General features: G+C 51.4%; 1 protein-coding gene across 3 annotated transcripts in view; it reads left to right on the top strand.

Moving 5' to 3' along the window:
* Positions 1-23370, top strand: part of SULF2 (sulfatase 2) — a gene marked incomplete at both ends in the record, with an annotated part of 112669 nt that extends 89299 nt beyond the window's left edge. The window contains 12 exons of one of the 3 annotated variants that reach the window (XM_082856781.1): positions 188-317; positions 2223-2415; positions 17133-17349; positions 17474-17570; positions 18038-18132; positions 19059-19118; positions 19527-19696; positions 19892-20034; positions 21094-21217; positions 21912-21945; positions 22187-22240; positions 23200-23370. In XM_082856781.1, coding sequence (XP_082712907.1) covers positions 188-317; positions 2223-2415; positions 17133-17349; positions 17474-17570; positions 18038-18132; positions 19059-19118; positions 19527-19696; positions 19892-20034; positions 21094-21217; positions 21912-21945; positions 22187-22240; positions 23200-23230 — 1348 coding nt within the window. The remainder of the gene's footprint in view (positions 1-187; positions 318-2222; positions 2416-17132; positions 17350-17473; positions 17571-18037; positions 18133-19058; positions 19119-19526; positions 19697-19891; positions 20035-21093; positions 21218-21911; positions 21946-22186; positions 22241-23199) is intronic. The other 2 variants (XM_082856782.1, XM_082856783.1) reach the window with 2 other exon arrangements.
* Between the last annotated feature and the right edge of the window lie 594 nt (positions 23371-23964).

Below are 23964 nucleotides of genomic sequence, written 5' to 3'. Positions count from 1 at the left end.
TTTCTCCACACCCTCTCCAGCATTTGTTGTTTGTAGAAAATCCCCATTTCTTAAGTCTGTTGACAATCAGAAGATGTGGCCCGGCTGGACCTGCAACCTCCATGGTGACCCTATACCAGGGCTGAGCGGGGCCGTGCACTCCTCCAGAGCTGGGCGGCCAGCCCCACTTCCGCTCTCTGCCCCACAGCAAACTGCTCCACAAGAGGGACAGTGACAAGGTGGATGCCCCGGAGGAGAACTTCCTGCCCAAGTACCAGCGTGTGAAAGACCTGTGTCAGCGGGCCGAGTACCAGACCGCGTGCGAGCAGCTGGGGCAGGTGAGGATGCTCGGCTGGTGCCCTGGGGCTGGGGGTGGTACCCCTGCCCTCCCTTCTTCCCTCCCAGTGGCCACCCCGGCTAACCACGACGCAGGCCTGCTCCTCGGCCTTCAGACCAGTGGAGCCAGTGGGGCCAGCGCCCCTGCCGATGTGTGAGACACAGGGTGATACCAGGTGGTACAGGCGACACTCAGAAAGTTCTTCCAATCCTGCTCACATTAGAGGCAAAGTCTTCTGGGGGTGCACATGTGTCTTTAGCTGCTGTGACTCATGCCCAATCCCTCTTTAACAAAGACATAGCCAACCTCTGCACAGTATTTACAAAGTTAAATAACCATTTACATTGTATTCACTCTCCCAGAGCATCATTGTGGCTGGTTTTCCACTTATATAGGAATAATAGGAAATTACCTTTTTAAGTAAATAAGTTGAAGTTTTAAAAATGTGAATTGATTTCAAGAGAAATATTAAGGAAATTATAATCCAAGTAGTATTTAGAGGTAGCAGAAACTGTGACTGATGTTTCGGAGAGTCTGAACTTTCTGAGGAGGCCGAGGTGGGCGCTGGAGAGGAGAGGGGAGGGGTGGGGGCAGAACCTTGTAAAGAGGGACCCAAGCAGGAGGCGCGGTTCGGAGATTGCGGGGAGGGGAGGGCTGACGAGCAAACAGGGCAGACAGGAGGTGCTTCCCTGCCTCGGTCTGTGAGCTGGGACTTTGAGCTCGTCCACAGCGGCTCAGGCCTGAAGATGCATGCCTGTTTCACCAGTAAGAATAAGTAAAGCCAGGGCCTCCCCATTCCATTTCTCATTAATAGACCAAGGCTGCCAAGGCCAGGGCATGAGCTGGGTGGGTCTCACAGGCTGCATCCAGGCAGCTCTGTCTTATCACTAGACTCAGAATTAGCAGCCACCTGTCCTCGTGGCTGTGCCCCCGGCCGCCCAGCGTTTGTTCACAACCCCCGACCCCTCCCCATGCCCTGGAGGGCATCTTGTCTGGGAAGTACCTGTCTGCGCCACTGAGCGAGAGCTTTGGGTTACACTGGAGTGGCATTCAGCGCTGCCTCTGTAGCCGGGCACGGTTCCAGGCACTGGGGCAGCAACAGCCTCAGATGCCCTGGACAGAAAGCCCTGCCCTCCTGGAGCTGATGATCTGGGCAGATCCCAGAAGCGGTTCCGATTTCAGTTCTGAGCTACAAGAAATGAGCCGATGAGACCAAGGGGCCCTTTGTCCCCCTGGGATTGTTGTCGAATCCCCCTGCTGGCCCATCCCCCCTCTCTCCCTGCAGATTGAGGGTCTGGTAGTCCCAGGAAGGGGAGAGGGCAAGTATCGGCATCTTCAGAACAGATTATCTGAGCGCACTGCTTAACCCAAAGGAAAGGAGCGCCGGGGGTGGGTTGGGGGCCTAGACTGGCAGCGGAGGCATCGAGCCATGGCCCCCAGACTTACAGCTCTAGGTCCTCCAGGACCCCAGCCCAGCCCAGACATTCCCCTGCCGGCGGATGCAGTCACGGCCCTGCTCAACTGCCCTCCCTCCCCCATCCCCCCAGCCCCAGTGCCACTGCCCGTCTCATGCTGCACCTTCCAGGAAGGCCCTTCCCTGCACACGAGCCGTGCCCCGCGGGCCCGGAGCTTCGCTTAGAGGGGCCTCCCTGTGACTGGGCTCACCCTCGGCCACAGCGCATCACCCTGGGTACCATTTCTGTGCTCCTCCCACGGTGGACAGGTGTCCATCCGTGATGGACCAGCTCGTTCCAATCACAGAGCCCGTTTGAGCCCGTGTCCAGCTAAGGCCGCTAGAGGGAAGTCTCCGGGGTGGACGGGAACGGTGGGGCAGCCGCCAGTCAGGAGAAGCGGCCGAGCAGGTTGGCCCAGGCCCGGAGGGCTGAGGACCCGGTGTGTCTTGCAGAAGTGGCAGTGCGTGGAGGACGCCTCGGGGAAGCTGAAACTGCACAAGTGCAAGGGCCCCGCACGGCCCGGGGGCAGGGCCGTCTCCAACCTGGTGCCCAAGTACTACGCACAGGGCGGCGAGGCCTGCGTCTGCGACAGCGGGGATGAGCAGCTCAGCCTGTCCGGACGCCGGAAGAAGCTCTTCAAAAAGAGTACGCAGGACGGGAGGGGAGGGACCGCACCTGGGCAGCCCTAGTAGTTCCTTCAAACGGATCCACATCCCACCCCTCTCGATCCACCCGTCCCAGGGGGCAGAGAGTAATAAAGAAGGAAGATAAGCGGACCGTGTCCAGGGCCAAGAAGAGCAGGACCAGAAAGAGAAAGTGAGGAGAGAGGGATACGGCCCCGGACCACGTGGTGGGGCCCCTCTGAGACCAGAAAGAAGCCCCCGGAGGGTTTTGAGCAGAGGAGCCGGGATCAGATTTGTGTTTTCAAAGGATCCCTCCAGCTGCACTCCGGGCACTGGACGGGTTCACTTGCAAAGTGGCACAACATTTCGAGTCAACCAACGTGCAGGCTCCCAGCCGAGGTTGGGCCAAGGTGGCGCTCTGCCTTCTCCCGTCAGCCCTCATGTCTATTTAGTGTCATGTTTGCGGTATTTCGTACCTTTTTTTGGTGACTTCCCTATGTAAAGTGGCCCCAAGGTGGCGCTGACATCCTGTGTCGGGTCCCCAAGCCCAGGGCGGCTGTGATGTGCTTTATGGAGGGGAACACGTTTGTGAGAAAGCTTCGTTCAGGCATGAGTCTTGGTGCTGCTGCCGTGAGTTCAATGTCAGTGAATCAACACGTGCGTTAAATCGGGTGTCTTTATTTTTTTTTAATTTATTTACTTATTTATGTATTTATTTTTGGCTGCATTGGGTCTCCGTTGCTGTGCGCGGGCTTTCTCTAGTTGCGGCGAGCGGAGGCTACTCTTCGTTGCGGTGCGCGGGCCCATCACTGGCCGTGTGATGGCTTCTCTTGTCGTGGAGCACGGGCTCAGTAGTTGTGGCGCACGGGCTTAGTTGCTCCGCGGCGTGTGGGATCTTCCCGGACCAGAGCTCAAACCCGTGTCCCTTACAGGCAGATTCTTAACCACTGCGCCACCAGGGAAGCCCAAATCGGGTGTCTTTAAACAGAGACACACATGCAGTAAGGCCCAGTACTGATGGTGGACAAGCGTGTTGTGACCCGAAGCTCGCAGGAATCTTACCCCGTATTTCCCCCAGGAGCACTGGTTCCACACTCGCTAGTTCAGCATCAAGGTGACGCTATAGAACAGGAACCACCGTGAATGACGGGAATCGACTATACAGTTGACCCCGAACAATGCGGGTTTGAACTCCACAGGTCCGCTTGCACATGGATATTCTTTGATAGTAAATACTACAGTTCTCCACTGTCTGTGGTTGGTTGAATCCACAGGTGCAGAGAAACCACGGATACGGGGCTCTGACTATAAGTTATACACAGATGAACCCCCACGTTGTTCGAGGGTCAACTGTACTTTGCAAGGAGGAAGAGCCCCCCATCCCAACTGGAGAAGCTGCCTTAACCTTCACCCCTCCCCCCAGCAGGGGCTGAAGAAGGACAGAAAGTTAGAAAACCAGCAAGCAGAGGAGGGGAAGGGGGGACCTGGCTGCAAGACTCAGCTGTCACACTGGGTAGTCATGACCCCGTTCTGAGGGTCAGCTCCCCTGGGAAGCACGCTCCCTGCCGAACGTTCAGATAAGGATGCGCCCGGGCTTTGAGGATGCTTGGCAGGTTGCTGGGTGCGAAGGACTCGGCGTCAGTGAGATCCAGTCCCCTGGCTAGCATGTCTTGCTCCCTGACCTAATGGGAGCCAAAGCCTCATTGGAGATTTTAGTTCTGTTTTCTTTCATTGTGGTACAATACGCATTATCTAACACTTACCGTCTTAACCGTTTTTTAAGTACATCGACATCGTTGTGCAGCCATCATCACCGTCCATCTCCAGAGCTCTCTTTTTCTGGCAAAACTGAAACTCAGTACCCATCAAACAACAACTCTCCATCATCCCTCCCCTGGCCACCACCCGTCTGCTTTCTCTGAATTTGACTGTTCTAGGTACTTCATATGAGCAGAATCACGCACCATTTGTCCTTTTGTGACTGCCTTACTTCACACGGCATAATGTCCTCAAGGTGCATCCTTGCTGTAGCCTGTGTCAGAATTCCCTTCCTTTTTCAGGCTGAATCAGATTCCCTTGTAGCCTAATTAGAGACTGGGTGTCTGGCGACAGGCTGAGGTCTCTTCCTGTCTTTGCAGAGGACACCTTCGTTACAGAGCAGGTGTGTCTCCATAAAAACAACTCGGCTGCTGCCTCAAGTGGCGCATCCCAACCGATGATCCCCCATTATAATTCCTCACAAGCTGATTAGTAACTACTAAGCTAATCTTTTTTTAGCGGATAAAATGATTGGTTGAATTACACAGCTAACATCTTGCTTCAGCACGTGGCACACCGGGTAATGTTTAAGTAAGACAAGAACTTGCGACTCAGTTAAGCCTTTTTTTTTTTTTTCCTATTAATTCTTAGAGGAAAGAAAAATGCACCTAAATAACCGAGACTCGGCTCAACCCAGGCCCTCCTGTGAGGACGGTGTGACATCACAGCCCTGTCTGATACACCCCTCACAGCATCCTGGGAGCAAGGCGAGGGTGGCTCCTCACAGCAGACAGGAAAGGTCAGCTCACACGGCCACCTGGGCGACTTGGGCCCCATCGCCTGGCCCAGTATTCTTCCTCGTGCACGTGCCTGCCAGCAAGATGGTCTCTGTCACTCCTTTCTGAGTAGCCAGCCTAGAGCAGGGGTTTTCAAAAGCGGGCGATTTTGCCCCCCAGGGACACTTGGCCGTGCGGTGACATTTCTGGCTGTCGTAACCGTGTGTGATGGGCAGCGGGAGGGATGCTACTGGCATCCAGTGAACAGATGCTGTGGACGCTGCTAAGCGTCCTGTGAGGTACAGGTCAAGTCTCCCGCAGCCAGGATTTATCCGGCCCCAGAGTATTGCCAGTTGTGAGGTTGAGACTCCCTGGCCCAGAGCAGCTCAGACCCCGGCTCACCCTAACCCCCTGGGCTGTGGGCTGTGGGCTGAGGAAGCAGGCAGAGCAGCCAACCCAGAACACGGGGGAGACCCGGGACCCAGGGGGAGGAGATGAGGCCTCGGGGATGGGTCCAGGTGGCCGGTGTTTATTCATTTCTTCTCCCAGCAAATCCGCAAGCCCTGCCCTATGCCAGCTGCTGAGGTTACAGAGGTGAACTTGAGAGACACGGATCGGACCTCGTAGGTGAGACCAGGTGTCAGCAAGTTAACAAAGTGGGAAGATCACTTCCCTGGGTGCAAAATGCATGGAGGAAGTGAAACAGTGGTGTGACCAGGTGGAGAAGGGCGGCAGCTGTAGGATGGGTGGTCGGTTGACATTTAAATGAGAGCCAAGTATGTAGAAGGAACAGGCCATGTGACTAGCAGAGGGGAAGTGCTCTAAGTCAGGGGAAGAGGAAGCACGAAGTTCCTGTGGGTCCCACCCCAGAGAGCGGGCCACACTGCATCGGGCTTCCCAGGCCTGGGGAGGTGGGAGGGCCCAGCTGTGACCTTGGGCGAGGATGTCACAGCTGCAGTGTCCCTAACTAGCAGAGAAGCTGCTGGATGCCAGCTTCCAGGTGCTGAAATATTTAGCAGGTCTGTTTCATGTCGTTTCATGCCCAAAGAGCCCTGGAAGGCGGGTATCGTCATGAGAACACAGCTGCTTGGAAATTAACTCACTTGCCTGTGCGTTGGCTCAGGATTTGCACCCAGGCAATCAGAGTCCAGAGCCTCAGCTCTTTTTTATTTTTTTAATATATTTATTTATTTATTTTTGGCCGCGTTGGGTCCTCGTTGCTGCGCACGGGCTTTCTCTAGTCCCGGTGAGCAGGGGCTACTCTTCGTTGCGGTGGGCGGGCTTCTCATTGCGGTGGCTTCTCTTGTGGCGGAGCACAGGTTCTAGGCACACAGGCTTCAGTAATTGTGGCACGCGGGCTCAGTAGTTGTGGCTCACGGGCTCTAGAGCGCAGGCTCAGTAGTTGTGGCACATGGGCTTAGTTGCTCCACAGCATGTGGGACCTTCCCGGGCCAGGGCTCAAACCCGTGTCCATTGCATTGACAGGCGGATTCTTAAGCACTGCGCCACCAGGGAAGCCCCCAGAGCCTCAGCTCTTGGCCACTGGGTTAGGAAGTGCCCCGTTCCCAGTACATGTGGTAGGGAGGGCACCTCCAGGACCCTGGAAACAAAGACACCTAGGGTGACAAAGAGAGCAAGTGGTGTGGCTTCAGTCCCAGACAAGGTGTACACCAGGGCTGGCAGGTTTTTGCTGTAAAGGGCCGGAGAGTAAATATTTGAGGCTGTGGGAGCTAAACAATCTTTGTGTCAAACGCTCCATTCCATCACTGTGAAAGAAAACAGCCAAGGGCTCTGCAAATGGTTGAGAGTAACTTATGTACAGAATCAGGCAGAGGGCTGGATTGGGCCTGGAGGCCACAGTTTGGGGACCCCTGGGTGTATGGCTGGGGGCGTGGAGAACGCCAGAGCCAGCAACACAGAGGAGCAGAAAGAACCCCCTGGGTCTGCTTCCTGGGCCTCTTAGGCAGGGGTGTCCTCCTCCCGCAGGGAGATCAGCTCAGTACTGTGTGCGTTTCGGGCCCAGGCACTGTGGCTTCATGGAGACTGAACTCAGGGAGGAAGAAGCCAAGGAGAAAGCTGCCCGGAGTCAGAAAAGGCCCAAGGCTTTGTCAGAGAAACGCCTCTCCTGGACCTGGACCCCCCAGATCCTTTGGCCCATGAGACTCTGATACAAGGAGGAAAGGTACAAGCCAGCGCCCCGGGGTCGGGGGGTTGGGGGATGTGGCGCAAGACCAGATCCTGGAGCCCTGGCCTGGGCCCTGCGGAAGAGGGAACCCCCTCCTCCCTTCTTGGGCCCCACCACCTGGCCTCCAGCCAGTCCTCGACCTTTGGTCGCCACCTGGTGGTCATTAGGAGCCCAGCAGAAACCCGGCTCGGGCCTGGCTCCAGGCCCTGCTCCAAAAACAGATGGATGTTTCAGGGCAGCGGGGTTACAGACTTGAGGCCGGCCTAGGTCAGACCTAAAATGGGAGGAGGAGCGGGGACTGTGGCCAAACGGGAAACACTCCGCCCCGTAGGAAGAGGCAGCGCATCAGCTCCTGCCCCGCCATCCACGCTGCCGGTGGGCCCGGTGTGGGCGGCACATCTCCCGTTTTCTCTTGAGAAGCTGGAAATCTGTGCTCCTCCGTGACCACCCTCCCCCAACCCCTTTTTTCTGAAGTGTTAGCAACTTGATCAATTTTGTCTTTTAATATACAGAAGATACGAGAAATCTGGGCTCTGACTTGAGCCTGTGTTGAGGAGGGGGAAATTCACCCCCTGCCCCTCTCGAGTTCTCTTGGCTGGTCAGATAATTAACTTGACACAAGACTGATGAACAGGAGAAAAAAGTTAGTTCATACACACAGAGGTCTCATAGAAATGGGACCCCAGAGCGACCAAAGCACGTTGTTTACATACCGTTTTTAGACAAGGAAACAATTATTTGTGAAGATATAAGAGCAAAGGGGCTGGTACTTGAGGCAGCAGACTAATGAAGGAGGAAAGTTAGTTTATACAGCTTTCTTAGCCTTGAATTCCCTGACTCTGGTGATAAGGATGCTTTCTCTTCTCCTGGTATAGGGAAGGGACCTTCACATGCAAGATTTATTTCCCACTTTTAGGGGGGAAAGAGAAGGGTCAGTGTTTTTTTATGTTTTCTTTGGCCACCAGCTGTTTCTTAAGTAACTTTAATTCAAAAGAACCAATATGCCATTGTGGCATATCTTGGGGTGACCTGCTCTGAGCCCCAACCGTTCCCTCTAAAATTGACCAGGAAGTTTCACATTTTAAAAGGAGAGTTGGTGGCCATGGAGAGAGAAATGCGGTTAGGAGCTGAGTGCTAAGAGCTCTGCAAAGGGAGAAAAGAACGGAGATTAGAATGAGGATGAACAAACAAAAGAACAAATCGAAGCCCCTTCTCCACCCCCATTAAACCAGTCCCTAGTCCTCGTGTCGGTCAGTCCAATAAAATGGCCGTGCTTCCCTCCACTGATGCAAAGAGTTAACCTTCTCTCTTACTAGAGGTAAGGTGGACACTCCTTGTCCCATTTGGGTTACACAGGAGCAATGTTTTCACCAGTGATGCACAGGCTCCTCCTTGCTGAGCTCCTTTAAAGCTTGGTTGTCACTGAGCCAAGGAAGTCCAGATTTCTGGTCCACCCATATATATATAGTGTGGTATTGGGCAGCTTAATCAGGGGAGCAGCTGTAATACCCCAAGGGTGGCTGGTGAGCCATCCAGGACACTTGGTGAGTTGGCAGATGTTTATACTAAAAAGGGTAGTGCCAGGGTCATTTCCAGTCTCCATGAGAGGTTTGAAGATGCCACCTGTGGAATCAAACCCCTGAGTCTGACTGCAGTACTGTCCTGGCCTGTCACCCAGGAAAGGTCCAGTGTTTGTTTTCAATGCAAAGGGAAATTTTTCACCTATTGATTTTAGCCTGGGCGAGGGACAGCCCTTGAGCTTCTATAGAGGTTTTCCGGGGCCCCGATAACTCCCCAGAAGGAGAGACAGAGCGATGTTTTTCGGTCGTGGATACCATTCCCTGTCATTGAACCATCTTCTGTACCTAGTCCACAGTGTGCACCTTGGCAGGAACGCAGACCAGCTCAGGGGCACTTGTACCATCTAGATGTTGACACAACCAACAGTCAGACTGATTGATTAACGTGGCCAGGCTTTGGTAAACTGGCACAACGGGGTGTTCGGTTTATGCCTGACCTGTTGACAAAGTAAAGGTTACTAAGCAAGACACAGGTTGAAAAGGAGCCCATAGTGGAGACTTTTAGAGGGGAAGTGGGCTAGATAGACAAGCACTGTCCGCTCAGCCTCCTGATAATGATAATGAACGTGGGAAAGTGGTCATTAGTAAGAGAAGGTGCATGTTTGTTTGTTTGTTTAGCGTGTGAATATATAGGGAGTCTTAAAGGGGGGGGGGATAGGTAAAAACGAAGTTTTTTTAATTTATTGAAGTATAATTGATTTACAATGTGTTAATTTTTGCTGTACAGGAAAGTGATTCAGTTACACACACACACACACACACACACACACACACACACACACACACACACACACACACACACACACCCATGTTTTTTCATACTCTTTTCCATTATGGTTTATCTCAGGATACTGAATATAGTTCCCTGTGTTACACAGTAGGACCTTGTTGTTTATCCATTCTGTATATAATAGTTTGCATCTACCAACCCCAAACTCCCAATCCTTCCCTCCCCCACCCCCTCTCCCCCTTGGCAACCACGAGTCTGTCCCCCATGTCTATGAGTCTGTTTCTGTTTCATAGATATGTTCATTTGTGTCATGTTTTAGATTCCACATGTAAGTGATATCATATGTTTTTTGTCTTTCTGACTTACTTCACTTAGTATGACAATCTCTAGGTCCATCCATGTTGCTGCAAATGGCATTATTTCGTTCTTTTTTATGGCTGAGTAGTATTCCATTGTATATACGTACCGCAGTTTCTTTATCCATTCATCTGTCCATGGACATTAAGGTTGCTTCCATGTCTTAGCTATTGTAAATAGTGCTGCTGTACGTAGGGGTGCATGTATGTTTTCGAATTAGAGTTTTCCACAGATGTACGTCCAGGAGTGGGACTGCAAGTGAAGTTTCTTGATCCATGATCTTGGGAAAAGCTGTCTAATTCGTGATGCCAGCTTCTTCCAGGCCTGGGAAGTGGCCCTGGAAATCCTTACTTTGAGGTCACCTGTGGGGACTGTCTCCCAGCTGTTTTGAGAGCGATGGTCTAGGCCAATTTGGCATGACTTGCATGAACCCGGGAGGATTTTCCCTTTATTCTGGTGATAACACAGGGAGTGTAGGTAGATAGCAGTACCTCATAACGTCCTTCCCAGAGAGGTGACAATGCATGTTTTCTTCTAAAGTCCTCGATGTAAACCTGGTCTCCCGGTCAAAAGGGACGTCAGGGTGTCAGTCGGGGAGGCCACGTCCCTTTTCCCTCTTGGCAGTAAGCTTAAAGTACACTCGTCAGTTCTTGTAGGCAGCTGGTCAGAGCATCAAATTATTCACTTATGTTCCCACAATGTCCACTTAATCCAGAAATAGAAAGTTTAGAGATGCCAGTAGGCATGGGTTATCCAAGCACTATTTCAGAAGAGCTTAATCCATGTCTCCTGTTGGAGTGTTCCTGATCCTTATACAGGCCAGGGGCAAAGCTTCTGACCATTTAAGCCCAGTTACTTTCCAGAGCTTTTCCTAAAGTCCTTTTATATCTAGATTTTTATGTTCCACTTGCCCTGATGGTGGAGTTATGGTACAGAGTATGGAATTTTAATGAGTACCCCAGGGATTTTGCAAGCAGATGGTTTATCTCTGCTATAAAATGAGTTCCTTGGTCTGATTCAATCCATAAAGGAATGTCAAAATTAGGAATAACCTCAGTTATTAAGTTCATTACCACTGTGTGGCATCACCACATCTAGTCGGATAGCATTCAGTCCTTCCACTAACCATGTAAAAGATAACCAAGTAGCAAGAAGAGCCTAAAGCTGGGGGCGAACCTATAAGATCTGTTGGAGTGCCACAAAGGGCAGTGTGGGCCTGGTAAGACTTCCGAGGGCACACCGATTTCTCCCGGAAGTTAGGCGCAATTCACTAGTAGTGCACTGGGAAATAATTTGGTCAGAAATTCCATGGCTGCCAGGGCAAGACGACTCTCCTGTCTGCACAGTACATCTCATTTGATGGGAGGTAAGCTCAAGCCACAAGGTGAAAGGAAAAGGAACCACCTGAAGTACATGTGGCCCAGTGTCTAATTTATCTGAGCATTGTCTGGTACCTTTTTTGTGTCCATTTGTCCTTTTTAGATTGTGGGGCATTTGCCTGATAGTTAATATCAGTCAGGGATAAAGGCAGGTTTAAGAATTGGGTGGAGAGAGGATAAAGGGGGCATGTTGAGCTGCAATTTTAGCAGCTCTTTCCGCCCTATCATTTCCTAAAGATAAAGCATCAGTCTCCTGAGCAGTGAACAGCAGCAGCGTTAGAAGCGAGGTGACTAGCTTATAACAGGGCAGCAATTATATACCCGTTAGCGCCAGGAGGACCTGCAGAAGTCAGCAATCCACGGGATCTCCAAATCGTACCCACAGCATGGCGGACTCCAAAAGCATCTTTGGAGTCTGTGTAAACGGTGGCAGTTTCCCCTTTGCTCGTCTGTGTGCTCCAGGAAGAGCGATGAGTTCAGCCGCGTGGGCTGGTCTACAGTGGGCACGGAATATGCCTCACGTGGTTCACGTGGGGAGCCACAGCATAACCAGTTATTATGTTTCGCTGGGAACTTCGTTTACAGGAGCCATCACAAAATCGAAGTAAGTCTGGGTTGTCTAAAGGGATGTCTGAGAGAGCATCTCGTGGCTCTGAGACCGTTCCTGTAGTTGCGAGGCACTCGTGTGGCATGGAGTGGGGCTCTCCACCATCAGGGAGGGGGGTAGAGGAGCCAGATTTAGAGTATTAATGATGGACGGTGATGGGTAGATTAAGAGCCTGCTCACAGGTGGTCTCTCGCCACGCAGAGAAGTGCTGCATCCTGTGAACTTGTAACATAGCAGACACAGCATGGGAAACAGAGGTGGCTGGGGGAGCCTATGGTTAGAGCACTGGCTTTGTAGTCAGCATGGCCACGTACATAAGGGGGGCGTACCTGGTGCCGTAGAGTCTAACTGACATGAGAAATACGCTGTAGGACTTAACTGAGGCAAAAGGCTGTCCCAGAATGCCAGGAGTAATCCCATCATTCCATGGCCAGTGTAGATGAAAAGGTTTATCACGATCAGGTAAGCCAAGAACCAGAGGTGTGGACAGAACTAATGTAAGGCTTCGTAGGGGAGCAGAATTTGCTACCCTAAAATACATCTCTTTGGCATATTATCTTGAGCTGGTTCTTTTCTAGGAAACAGCAGACACGGGAAACTGAAAACCTGGTAGGAGTTGCCCTTTTGCAAGAAACATTGACGTCTGTAAGGGAAACCTCCATTTGTAACGGTGTCTCCCTCTCTGTCCCTGTAAGAGGAGGTTGACCAAATCTCTGGAAACTCTTCTCCATGGAGAGGGCCAGGGCTTAAATCTGTGTCACAGCCGCCCTTGTTTACTGTGCTTTTCCTGGTCGCCTCCCCTGACTGGATCGCCCACCCTCTACATCCTCTTTTGTCTTTGGCTGAGGGTTTCAGGTGAGGGCTTCCAGGTTTTTCTGGGTTTCTCCCATGGATACATTATTAAACATTTGTTTGATTTTCTCCTGTTAACCTGTCTCAAGTCAACTTAATTCTTAGACCAGCCAGAAGAACCTAGAAGGGTAGAAGGAAAACTTCTCCCCGACGGCTATGCCAGTCCTTCTTACCGGTCTCCCTTGAGAGGTAAATGCAGACAAGGGGTGCGTCAGGAGCATGGGATTGAAGAGGAATCTGAGCGGAGCTCAGATTAACCAAGCTGGGTCAGCAGGAGTCGCAGTGAAGCTAACAGCTGGGTTAGGGACCGCAGGGTGCCCGGGAATTACAAGAGTTTATGGCTCTTAGGGTTTGTGCAAATCAAGAGATTCGATTCCCGTCTGGGCCTAATTTACCTTCCTTCATTACAAATGTACCTACTTTCACTTGGAGTGTGACAAGGTGAGGAAGTAAAGACAAGCACACCCAGCTCTAAGAGAGTCTATCATAGGGTTAATTCCTCACTTTGTATCTCTTTGCAGAGAAGGGACCTGTTTATTTTTCTTCCAGGTCATGCATACAGGCTCAGCACTTGGTAGCAATCCAACTTCATTGGCATGTGTGGCCCAGGGACTAGTTGGGACATCTGTTAAAGACTCACCCTCTTCAGAGGAATTTAAATCAGGACGAGTTTCTAATAAGGAAAGTCGATCTGGGGCTTGGTCTGAGGGCAAGGAAATAAAAACGCCCTTCTGATTACATTTTAGAGGAGCATCACATTTACGTAACAAATCTCTATCAAGAGGTTTGCTGGTGAGCAGCTGGAAATTAGATACGATGGGTGTTAAGAGGCCCTAAAAGATATTAGGGTGGGCTGAGATGTGGGTAACGTAGTAGGTTGTCCAGAGACTGTTTGTATAGAATCAGCAGTGACAGGTTGAGATAAATCCTCTGAGCGACGGTAGAGGAAGGCACATGGGTGTCAATTAAGAAATCCAGTTCCCGATCCTCTATTTTAAGTAGCCTCTGGGGTGCAACTGAGGATTGGCTGACCCCGTCATTTGAGAAGGAATTGTCCCTCAGAAGGAGAAGAATGAACTTTCTGGGCATGCTGGGGCCTAGGGGGATTGTTTCTTAAACTCTCCTTTCTCTTGAGTGTAGGACAAATTTCTCTTCCATTGTCGCGATTTCTTAGAATACCTGCAGTTGTCTGGAGGCAAACAGGAAGAGTTCTGTGTGAGCCTGGAGCTACTCTCAGAGTCATGCTTTTGTTTTCTGTTCTTTTTTTTATTGAAGTATAATTTACAATGTTGTGCTAGCGTCTGGTGTACAGCATAGTGATTCAGTGTTATACATATATTCTATTTAGTTCCCTGTGCTATACAGTAAGACCTTGTTATTTATCTGTTTTATATATAGTAGTGTGTTATCCGCTAATCCCAAACTCCTAATTTGTCCCTCCCCCACCCCCTTTCCCCTTTGGTAACCATAAGTTTGTTTTCTATGTCTGTGAGTCTGTTTTGGAAATAAGTTCATTTGTGTCATATTTTAGATTCCACATATAAGTGATATCATGTGGTATTTGTCTTTGTCTGACTTACTTCACTTAGTATGACAATCTCTAGGTCCACCCATGTTGCTGCAAATGGCATTATTTCATTCTTTTTATGGGTGAATATTATTCCATTGTATATATATACCACATCTTCTTTATCCATTCCTCTGCCAGTGGACATTTACGTTGCTTCCATGTCTTGGCTATTGTAAATAGTGCTGCTATGAATATAGGTGTGCGTGTATCTCCTTGAATTATAGTTTTGTCTGGGTATATGCCCAGGATTGAGATTACTGAATCATATGGCAACTCTATTTTTAGTTTTTTAAGGAACCTCCATAATGTCTCCCGTAGTGGCTGCGCCACTTTACATTCCCACCAACGGTGTAGGAGGGCTCCCTTTTCTCCACACCCTCTCCAGCATCTGTTATTTGAAGACTTTGATGATGGCCATTCTGACCGGTGTGAGGTGATACCTCATTGTAGTTTTGATTTGCATTTCTCTACTGATTAGTGATGATGAGAATCTTTTCATGTGCCTATTGGCCGTCTGTACGTTTTCTTTGGAGAAATGTCTATTTAGGTCTTCTGCCCATTTTTCGATCGGGTTGGTTTTCTGTTACTGAGTTGTATGAGCTGTTTGTATGTTTTGGAAATTAATCCCTTGTCAGTTGCATCGTTTGCAGATATTTTCTCCCAGTCCTAGGTTGTCTTTTTGCTTTATGGTTTCCTTTGCTGTGCAAAAGCTTATACGTTTGATTAGGTCCCATTTGTTTATTTTTGCTTTCATTTCTATTGCCTTGGGAGACTGACCTAAGACAACCTTGGTACGATTTGTCAGAGAATGTTTTGCCTGTGTTCTCTTCTAGGAGTTTTATGGTATCATGTCTTATATTTAAGTCTTAATTAAGCCACTTGGAATTTATTTTTGTGCATGGTGAGAGGGTGTTGATTTACAAGCGGCCGTCCAGCTTTCCCAACACCACTTGCTAAAGAGACCGTCTTTTCTCCATTGTATATTCTTGCCCCCTTTGTCGAAGACTCATTGACCGTAGGTGTGATGCTTTTGTTTCCCTAAAGGTTCAAATTGCAAAGCAAGAATTGTTGCTTTTAATTCTTTTTTTCTGCATTCCTGGAAACTATTTTCGAAGAATGGAGCTCCAGCCTCCGTTATTACACTTAGCAGTAGCCTAGACCAACCTACCAAACTGTTGTGAATTTGCTTTCTGATATCAGGGAACAGTTTCCCATTAGAGCAGATATGAAGAGATTCCTGTGCACTGGGGCTTCCAAGTTAAAGGCAGTGTGCCTTTGAAAAGTTTGCATGAAATGTTCGAAAAGGCTTTGGGATGCTTTCCTCCCGAGTACAGAATTCAACCTTAAACTAACTAACTTTAGGGGGAAAGGCCTCAAGTATCACTCCTGTCAAATCCTGACTATCAGCCTCCGTCCAGCTGAGCCGCCTCCTGGTCATTTGCAGGCCGAGGAGAGGTTCCCGCATTCAGGGGGAAAGAGGTGGAGTCAGAGTGTTTTTTAATAGCATTTTTTCCCCCACCAGCTGTGTTTCAAAGAACTTTAATTCAAAATAATCAACATGCCATTGTGGCATCTTGGGGTGGCCTGCTCTGAGCCCCAGCACCTGCACGCCCTCAGTTTTCCATAGGTGACTTAGAGCTTAGGAAAAAACACCTCTCAGCCCCGCCTCACGGCCCACCCTGTGGAGAGCATGCAGCTCACTGCTGGGGAAATAGACTCTGAGAAGATCAGTGACCTCCCCAAGCCCCCCCCTCCCTTTTCTGTCTGGGAGAATGTGCTGCTTGGCTCTTTTTTACCCAGTTCAAATTAATGGGGTTTTTTTTATCTTGTTTTGTGGAGTTTTACTGCTGTATAATTAACATGTTACATTAGTTTCAGGTGTACAACATTGTGATTCAATATCTGTATATATTGCAAAATGATCACGCCAACAAGTCCACTTAACATAGTTACAAAAAATTTTTTTCTGGTGATGAGAACTATTAAGACGTATTCTCTCAGCAACTTTCAGATATGCAACAGAGTATTATTATTAACTATAGCCACCATGCTGTGCATTACATCCCCAGGACTGACTGATTCTGTAACTGGAAGTTTGTACCTTTTGACCCCCTTTGCCCATTTCGCCCACCATTCCTACCTCCCACCCCCCCCCCAATTTGGCAACCACTAATCTGTTCTCTCTGAGCTTGGTTGGTTGGTTGGTTTTAGCGATTCCACAGATAAGTGAGATCATATGCTATGTGTCGTTCTCTGACTTATTTTGCTTAGCATAATCCCCTCAAGGTCCACCTCTGTTGTTGCAAACAGCGAGATTTCCTTCTGTTTGATGGCTGAGTAATATTCCAGTGTGCGTGTGTGTGTGTGTGTGTGTGTGTGTGTGTTGTGTACGTGCCACATCTTCTGTATCCATTCATCCATCGGTGGACATATCTTGGCTATTGTAAATAATGCAGTGAACAGGGGGGTACAGATGTCTTTGAGTTAGTATTTTTGTTTTCTTCAGATAAATACCCAGAAGTGGAATTGCTGGATCACCTATCCTGGCTGTCATGTAAATAGAATCATACAATGTGTGACTTCTGTATCTGACTTCCTTCACACATTAGTGTTTTTGACATTCGTCGGCATTGTTGCTTCAGTTCTCTGTGTTCGAATCCTCCATCGTGTGGATGTCCCAGTTTACCTATGCACAGCTCCTCCTTGAGATTATCTCAGGCCAATTCCTTCTTAGCTCTGGGACTTCAGTTTCCCCAAGTGAATCACCTTGAGGTCCTTTCCACTGGGATCCAGGGCCCACTTTCCCGTAGGTAGGTTTCCTGAGCCCCCCAGTCTCGGGCAGCACTGAAGCCCTGGCTTGGGAGCACAGCCCTGTCTGAATCAAGAGTCTGCTGCCCAGGGAGCCTGGCCAGCCTCCCAGCCCAGCCACCCCTCTGACCCCACAGAGTACAAGGCCAGCTACGCCCGGAATCGCTCCATCCGCTCAGTGGCCGTCGAGGGGCACCACGTCGGCCTGGACGACTGGTCCCAGCCCCGCAACCGCACCAAGCGGCACTGGCCAGGCGCCCCTGAGGACCAAGACGACAGGAACGGCGGGGACTTCAGTGGCACCGGGGGCCTTCCGGACTACTCAGCCCCCAACCCCATTAAAGTCACACATCGGTGAGAGTCTAGGGTGGGGGTTGGGGGGTGGCTGGACCTTGGCAGGGGTGCCCACATCTCTTGAGCCCCTGCCTGGGCCCCCTCAACGCCCCGAGGGCCCCACGTGACCCCTTCTCTCGAACAGGTGCTACATCCTGGAGAACGACACGGTCCAGTGCGACCTGGACCTGTACAAGTCCCTGCAGGCCTGGAAGGACCACAAGCTGCACATTGACCACGAGGTGACAGGAGTCTGGGCCGGGAGGGTTCTCACGACCCCGAGCTCGGCGGGGCCTCCAGCCACAGCCGGAGGCAGGGAAGCCAGGCCCAGGGGAGGGAGGCCCCGCAGAATCCTTCACCAGGGCCGGCAGTGTCGGTCCTGGCCTCAGACAGACAGCTCCTGCCAGACTGGGGTGGGGGGAACAGCACAACCACGTCGTACCCCTTTGTGATCGACAAGATGCTCACACCACACTCAGCCCTTCCAACAGGCCTGGGGGGAGACCCTGAAGTCCCCCATGGGCTCAGCGGGTTCTCGGGCAGGACAAGACAGGAGAATGACCCACAGTTCCTTTAGCAAGTGGAACCAAGGAGCGCCCCCCCGCCCAGCACCCACAGACGCGAACAGTGGCTGGGAGGCCCCGCCAGGCCAGCCCTGCTGACCCAGCCCCCAGAGGCTCACGGCCTCCTCTCCTGCTCCCTCCCTCAGATCGAGACCCTGCAGAACAAAATTAAGAACCTGAGGGAAGTCCGAGGTCACCTGAAGAAAAAGCGGCCAGAAGAATGTGACTGTCACAAAGTCAGGTGAGGAGGGAGCAGAAAGGCCCCGGGAAGGCCCCAGTGCTCTTGCGGGATCACTCTAGAGATGCAGCATCCCCTCCTCTGTGACTCCTTTCGTTATTTTTATATCCCTGTCTCCTTGCTTAGGATAGACATAATTAGTAATAATTCAGATCCCCGTTGTCAGCCACTGGGCAGAAAGCACCGCCCCTCGGGTACCACCCAGATTCATGCACTGCTGACAGGCAGGCCCTTGATTGTGGAGCCGGTTCCCGGGAGGGAAAAGTGCCTCTGCTGACTGCCCTTCCGGGAACAGCCCACGTGGCCCAAGGCCCACGTTACCAGCTCAGGGAACCCCCAGCCCAAGGGTCTGAACTCGCGAGCAGTGCCGTCCAACAGAACCTCTCTGGTGATGGAAGCAGCTGCATGCATCTGTGCTGACCCGTATGGTAGCCACCAGCCAACCACACGTGGCTACTGAGATCTGAACTGCGGCCACTGGAGCTGAGGAACCGAATTGGTAGTTTAATTAAAACTGAAATAGCCACATGTGGTTAGTGGCTGCTGTAGTCACTGCTGCCTTTCCAGAAAGGGCTTACAAAATATGGGTTCCCCCAGGGCTGGCCCTGAGCAGGCGTGAGGTGGGTGGGGGCCTGGGGGCAACCCGCCTGGAGATGCTGAGGCTAAAGCCAGGCAGAGCCAGGCCCAGTCTCCAGACTTGGTTAACTCGCCTCTACCCCGACCTTCTATGTCTGGCTGAGGCCTTCAGCCGGGGGCTCCCAGGTCACGTATGGAGGAAGGAGCTGGGCAGGCTGCCACTCAGGGGATAGTACCTCCCCAGCACCGCCCCAGAAGGAGAAACAGGGATCCCAGAGAAGCGCGGTTCGCAGCCACCCCACGGTGTGGCCTTGGGCACAGTGTCTGAAAGCCAGGCTGGGGGTCTGTTGCAGTTACCACGCCCAGCACAAAGGCCGCCTCAAGCACAAAGGCTCCAGCCTGCATCCGTTCAGGTAAGGGCAGCGGCGGCCGGCCCTCCCTTAAGCCAAAACAAACAAGGACAAGCCAAGTCCTGGCCTTGCCCTGGGAGGCGCAGAGGCCCGACTGCCAGATCAACAGCGAGCAGGGGTCCGGGTGCCCCTCTGTGGCCAGAGCGGGTTACTGCAGGGCAGGGCGGGACACAGGCCCCAGGGGCGGGTGTGAGCAGGAAGCGCCCTAGCCCTGTGCTGCCGCAGGAGCTAAACCTCGGACGACAGGAGCTTCGTCTGGCCCCAGCCCTGCCAAGGACCAGCAGTGCGACCTGGGCAAAGGGCCTTCCCTTTGGGAACCCTCCAGGGCCATGACCCTGGCTCCCTGGGCAGGAAGAGGCTCCAAGGTGGGGTCAGGGGAGGTGTGAGGGGTGCGGCCCTGTGTGCCCCTAGGAAGGGTTTGCAGGAGAAGGACAAGGTGTGGCTGCTGCGGGAGCAGAAGCGCAAGAAGAAACTCCGCAAGCTGCTCAGGCGGCTGCAGAACAACGACACGTGCAGCATGCCCGGCCTCACGTGCTTCACCCACGACAACCAGCACTGGCAGACGGCACCCCTCTGGACGCGTGAGCCAGCCGGGCCCAGGGCGGGGGGTCCTCCCGGGGGTCCCAGTGCCCCCCAGCTTGTGAGTGCTTCCTGGACAGACCCTGAGGGTCTTTCAGGAACAGGTCCCCCAGCAACCTCAGGGGTCAAGTGCTCCGGCAGGAAGGGGCTGGCAGCCAGGGCCTCTCCGGCTCAGGGCGTGCTCTCCTCCCTGGCAGTGGGGCCCTTCTGCGCCTGCACCAGCGCCAACAACAACACGTACTGGTGCATGAGGACCATCAATGAGACCCACAACTTCCTCTTCTGTGAATTTGCAACTGGCTTCCTAGAGTACTTCGATCTCAACACAGACCCCTACCAGGTACGGACAACACAGGCTGGAGAAATGGGGCCCCTGCCAGGTAGGCCCCCCGAGGAAGTGATAACCGGTTTTTCAAGTCCCACTGAGTCCCCACGACAGCAGAAGTGAGTTGAAGCCACCAGGAAGGCTGGGACTCTGTGCCATCTGCCCTTCCTGCGTCCGGGTACAGCCTCTTCCCTCCAACTTACGCACCTGGCACGGTTCCAGCAGGTTTTGTGGGATCTTGGGAAGACGCCTAGAACTTTGGAGGCTCAGGGGTCCTTAGGGTCAGGCCAAACCCTACAGACGACAGGCCGGTAACTAACACTCAGGCAGCCCTTACTCGGCGCTTCCCCTATATTAACCCAACTGAATCCATGCGGGACTGAAGCGGCCACGGAGCCTGGTGACTGGAACGTGCGTGTCCCTTCTGAAACAGATGGTCACGACCCAGCTTCAGCGCTAGAGCTTCTCAGTAGCATGGCCTCGGCATTGCCCAGTCTTCCATGTTTCAAGAAAAGTCTGAAAGTAATCTTTTACACGATTTGTAAGTGCAAGCAACTCGATTGTCTTGTTTTGCTCTAATTACCGTACAGGCCACCAGTCTTTCTCCTTTGATAGGTCATCCCTGTATTTTACAAAAGGGGGCGACAGAGCTGGTAGGTTAGTGGGTCACCAGCGGCTCCCAGAGCAGGTAAGGACAAGGTCACTCACCCAGCCCTTCGCCAGATGGCTGCTTTTCCATCAAGAGGACCTGAGGGGCTGTGAAGGAAGGCTGCTTAAAAATACGGGGCTGGGTTCCAAGCTTCTTTGCAAGCTTGGTAAATTTCCTGACCAGTGGCTCCAGGAGTTCAATGTGACGTGTACAGAGGCGGTTTTTATTTTGAGATTTCATGCACGTGGGGCTAGAGGCAAAAGGTAGTTCTAACTGTTCCAAACCCCAGCTCTTGTGGAAGTACAGGTCACCATCCCTTCACACCTTGTACTCCCCACCTGCCTGAAGTCAGTCCCCCAGATGGTAGAAGGGGGCTGGGTGGGGGAGTCTTCACCTCACTGATAACCTACCTTTTTTCCAACCAGTTGATGAATGCAGTGAACACCCTGGACAGGGACATCCTCAATCAGCTACATGTGCAGCTCATGGAGCTGAGGAGCTGCAAGGGTTACAGGCAGTGTAACCCCCGGACCCGGAACATGGACCTGGGTGAGCAGGTGCCCCAGCGTGGTGCGGGGTGACCACAGGAGGGGACAGAGGAGGTCCTGTCTGAAGAGGGAACCCAGAATCACCAGGAGTTGGTGAATTCTCACCAGTAGCTATAATATCACCTTCCTAACATTCACCAACCACGTGCTTTTAGGCTAAGTGCCTTCACTGTCAGCCCACCAGGGTGCTGAGTGCTTTACCTGCATTAACTGACAGGCCTCCGACAAGCCTCTGAGGTGAATCTGCTTGTCCTCGTTTTATGGATGAGTGACGTGACTGGGTCCAGAGCCCACGCACTTGGTCACACTACCACGTCCTCTGGGAAATTTGCCGAGAGCCCACACTCGGGATCTCCCCGCTGCCCTCGGCTTTCTGTCCGCTGTAGCATAGGTGTTCCGTGCCCACATGTGGCTCCCCCGCTATGACCAAGGTCAGTGCTGAGTGACTGCAGCAGGAGCCTGAAATCGGTAAGAGGCCACGAGAGTGTAGGCGACCTACCAAGAGTCTTAGGGACCGCTCACCTGGTGATTCAGTCCCCTCTGTCTAGGAGCCACTACCAACATCATGGGTTTGTGACAAAGAAACCTGAAGTGTTCTAAAGACGAAAAAGAGGCAGTTACAAAGCCTGTCCTTGTTTGTGCCACTTTTGCCCTTATTTACCTGTTTCCATGTCGTGCATTTCTCCCTCCTTTAGGACTGAAAGATGCGGGAAGCTATGAACAATACAGGTATTGCTTTTGCTTTTAAAGCCTGACAGTCGCCCCATATGGTGGCCCATCCTGTAGTCTAACCTCGAGGTTGCACGTGTGAGGTTGGGATGCTACCTTTCTCTGGTCTGCCAGGGGCCTAGCTCACCCACCAGCGATAGGTGTCCACTAAGAGACCTTCTTTGTCTAGTTCTTTGGGGGTCGCTTTTTCTTTCTTGGTGACGGTTAACACTCTTTCTCCTTCTGACACTCGAAACCTTAGGCAGTTTCAGCGTCGAAAGTGGCCAGAAATGAAGAGACCTTCTTCCAAATCACTGTGAGTTGAGGAACCAGTTTACCAATCGACATCTGGCCTGATCCACTTTGTTTTGCCGAGGCTGTTCTGCATGCGTGCCCTTTCTCACTTATTCCTCTCCTCTGTTCCCGTAAGAGGGGAAGCAGTCATGTCAGTCTTTCCCATAAAATAACACACTTGGATATATTTCATGTTCTAGATTATACTTTGTCTAATACACCGTTGTTCTCCACGTCATCATCTGTGCTTGGTAAGCTCCAGGCCTTCCTGAGAGGCTGAGAACCATGTCAGTCAGCTAAGTGCCAGGCGTCTTGAAGGCTGTGGCTGCAGAGGTGCTACTTGGTCCACCGTGTCAGCGGCAAGGTGGCCTCATTGAATAGTTTCCAAAACATCCGTGCTACGAACTCCAGGGCCAACAGAGGCTGGTAGGGGCCAGGAGGCTGTGGCAACCTGGAGAGGTCACTCTGGTCTAAAGAGAATGGAATGGGATGCAATTTGAATCCTCTGCTTCATCGAGAAAATCCAGAAACGTAGATATGTGTGAGAATTTGTTAATGTTGGCAACTAATCTGACATGAAGTTACCATGCAGGCCAACCAGCCCCCTTGGTGAGCTGCCATTTGCAACCTGTGGCCTATTCATTTCTGTCTTTATATGCATATAAACCTGTGTGGCTTTAACAGGAAAAATAATGGGCCAGTTAAGCATTTCTTTGGTGCTACCAGAATGAAAGCACTTGATCTTTACATCTCACTTTCTCCTTAGCCACTATCCTATCCAGATCTTTAAATGACATCTTTGCCAGCCACTGACTCTGTAAGCCAACTGACAATCTAGATGATTAGGTGATAGCAAGCCCTGAGGGATCTAGAAATATTCCTTTCTCAGCAGCCACATCCTTGAAGCGAAGCTGACTCAGCTGTAGGACCAATTAAGAAATCCATAAGCAGCGTGGTAAATGAGTTTGCTTTGTTCCACAGGGGACAACTGTGGGAAGGCTGGGAAGGTTAAGAAGCATGAGATGGACCTCCAAAAACAGAGGCATCACCTGTACAATGAAAAACTCTGAATGACTTCCAGCAGACCTATGATGTTAGCCAAGAAGCCTGAGACACACAGAATTCGCTTTCAGTCAACGCGGCAGATTCTGGAAGAGAAGCATCCAGGAGTAGTGAGACTTGGGAGTCCGTTTTTGCCCCTGCTTTTGCTATGGAGTATACCTCACCAGCTGCACAAAATGCATTTTCATATCAAAAGGTCACCACTAACCCTCTCTGAGAGGCTCGCAAGGGAAGAACAACAGAGAGGTTTTCTTGGAAATTTTCCCCAAGGGTGAAAGTCACTGGAATTTTTTTAAAGCACAGGGTAAGAACCACCCTGTTTTAAATCCTCTTATTCTTTTGGCCCTTCACAAAGAAGGAACTAGGAAGCAGGACAGAGGCAGGAAATGGTGACCGAGTTTCACAATGAGTCAACAGCACAAAAGTCATAAATTTATACTTCACACTAGAACCCTGGCTGCCTCTGAAGAAACTGACTTCACTGTATATATGTGACTATTTACATGTAACCAGCTCGGGAACTTTTAGGGGGATTCGACTAATAAGAAAGCCCAATTTTCAAGAGTGGTGGTGTCAATAAACGCTGTGGCCCCTGTAAAAGAAAAGCCCGTGCAGTTGTACACTTTCCTCTTCCTGACCAGATGCCATTTCTCCCAGGATTCCTTTGTTATCTGTCCCAGAACT

Source organism: Leucopleurus acutus, assembly GCF_964270905.1.
Source record: "Leucopleurus acutus genome assembly, chromosome: 16".
Lineage (NCBI taxonomy): Eukaryota > Metazoa > Chordata > Mammalia > Artiodactyla > Delphinidae > Leucopleurus > Leucopleurus acutus.
The sequence above is the reverse complement of the archived record's forward strand: the minus strand, read 5'-3'. Positions and strand labels throughout refer to the sequence as shown.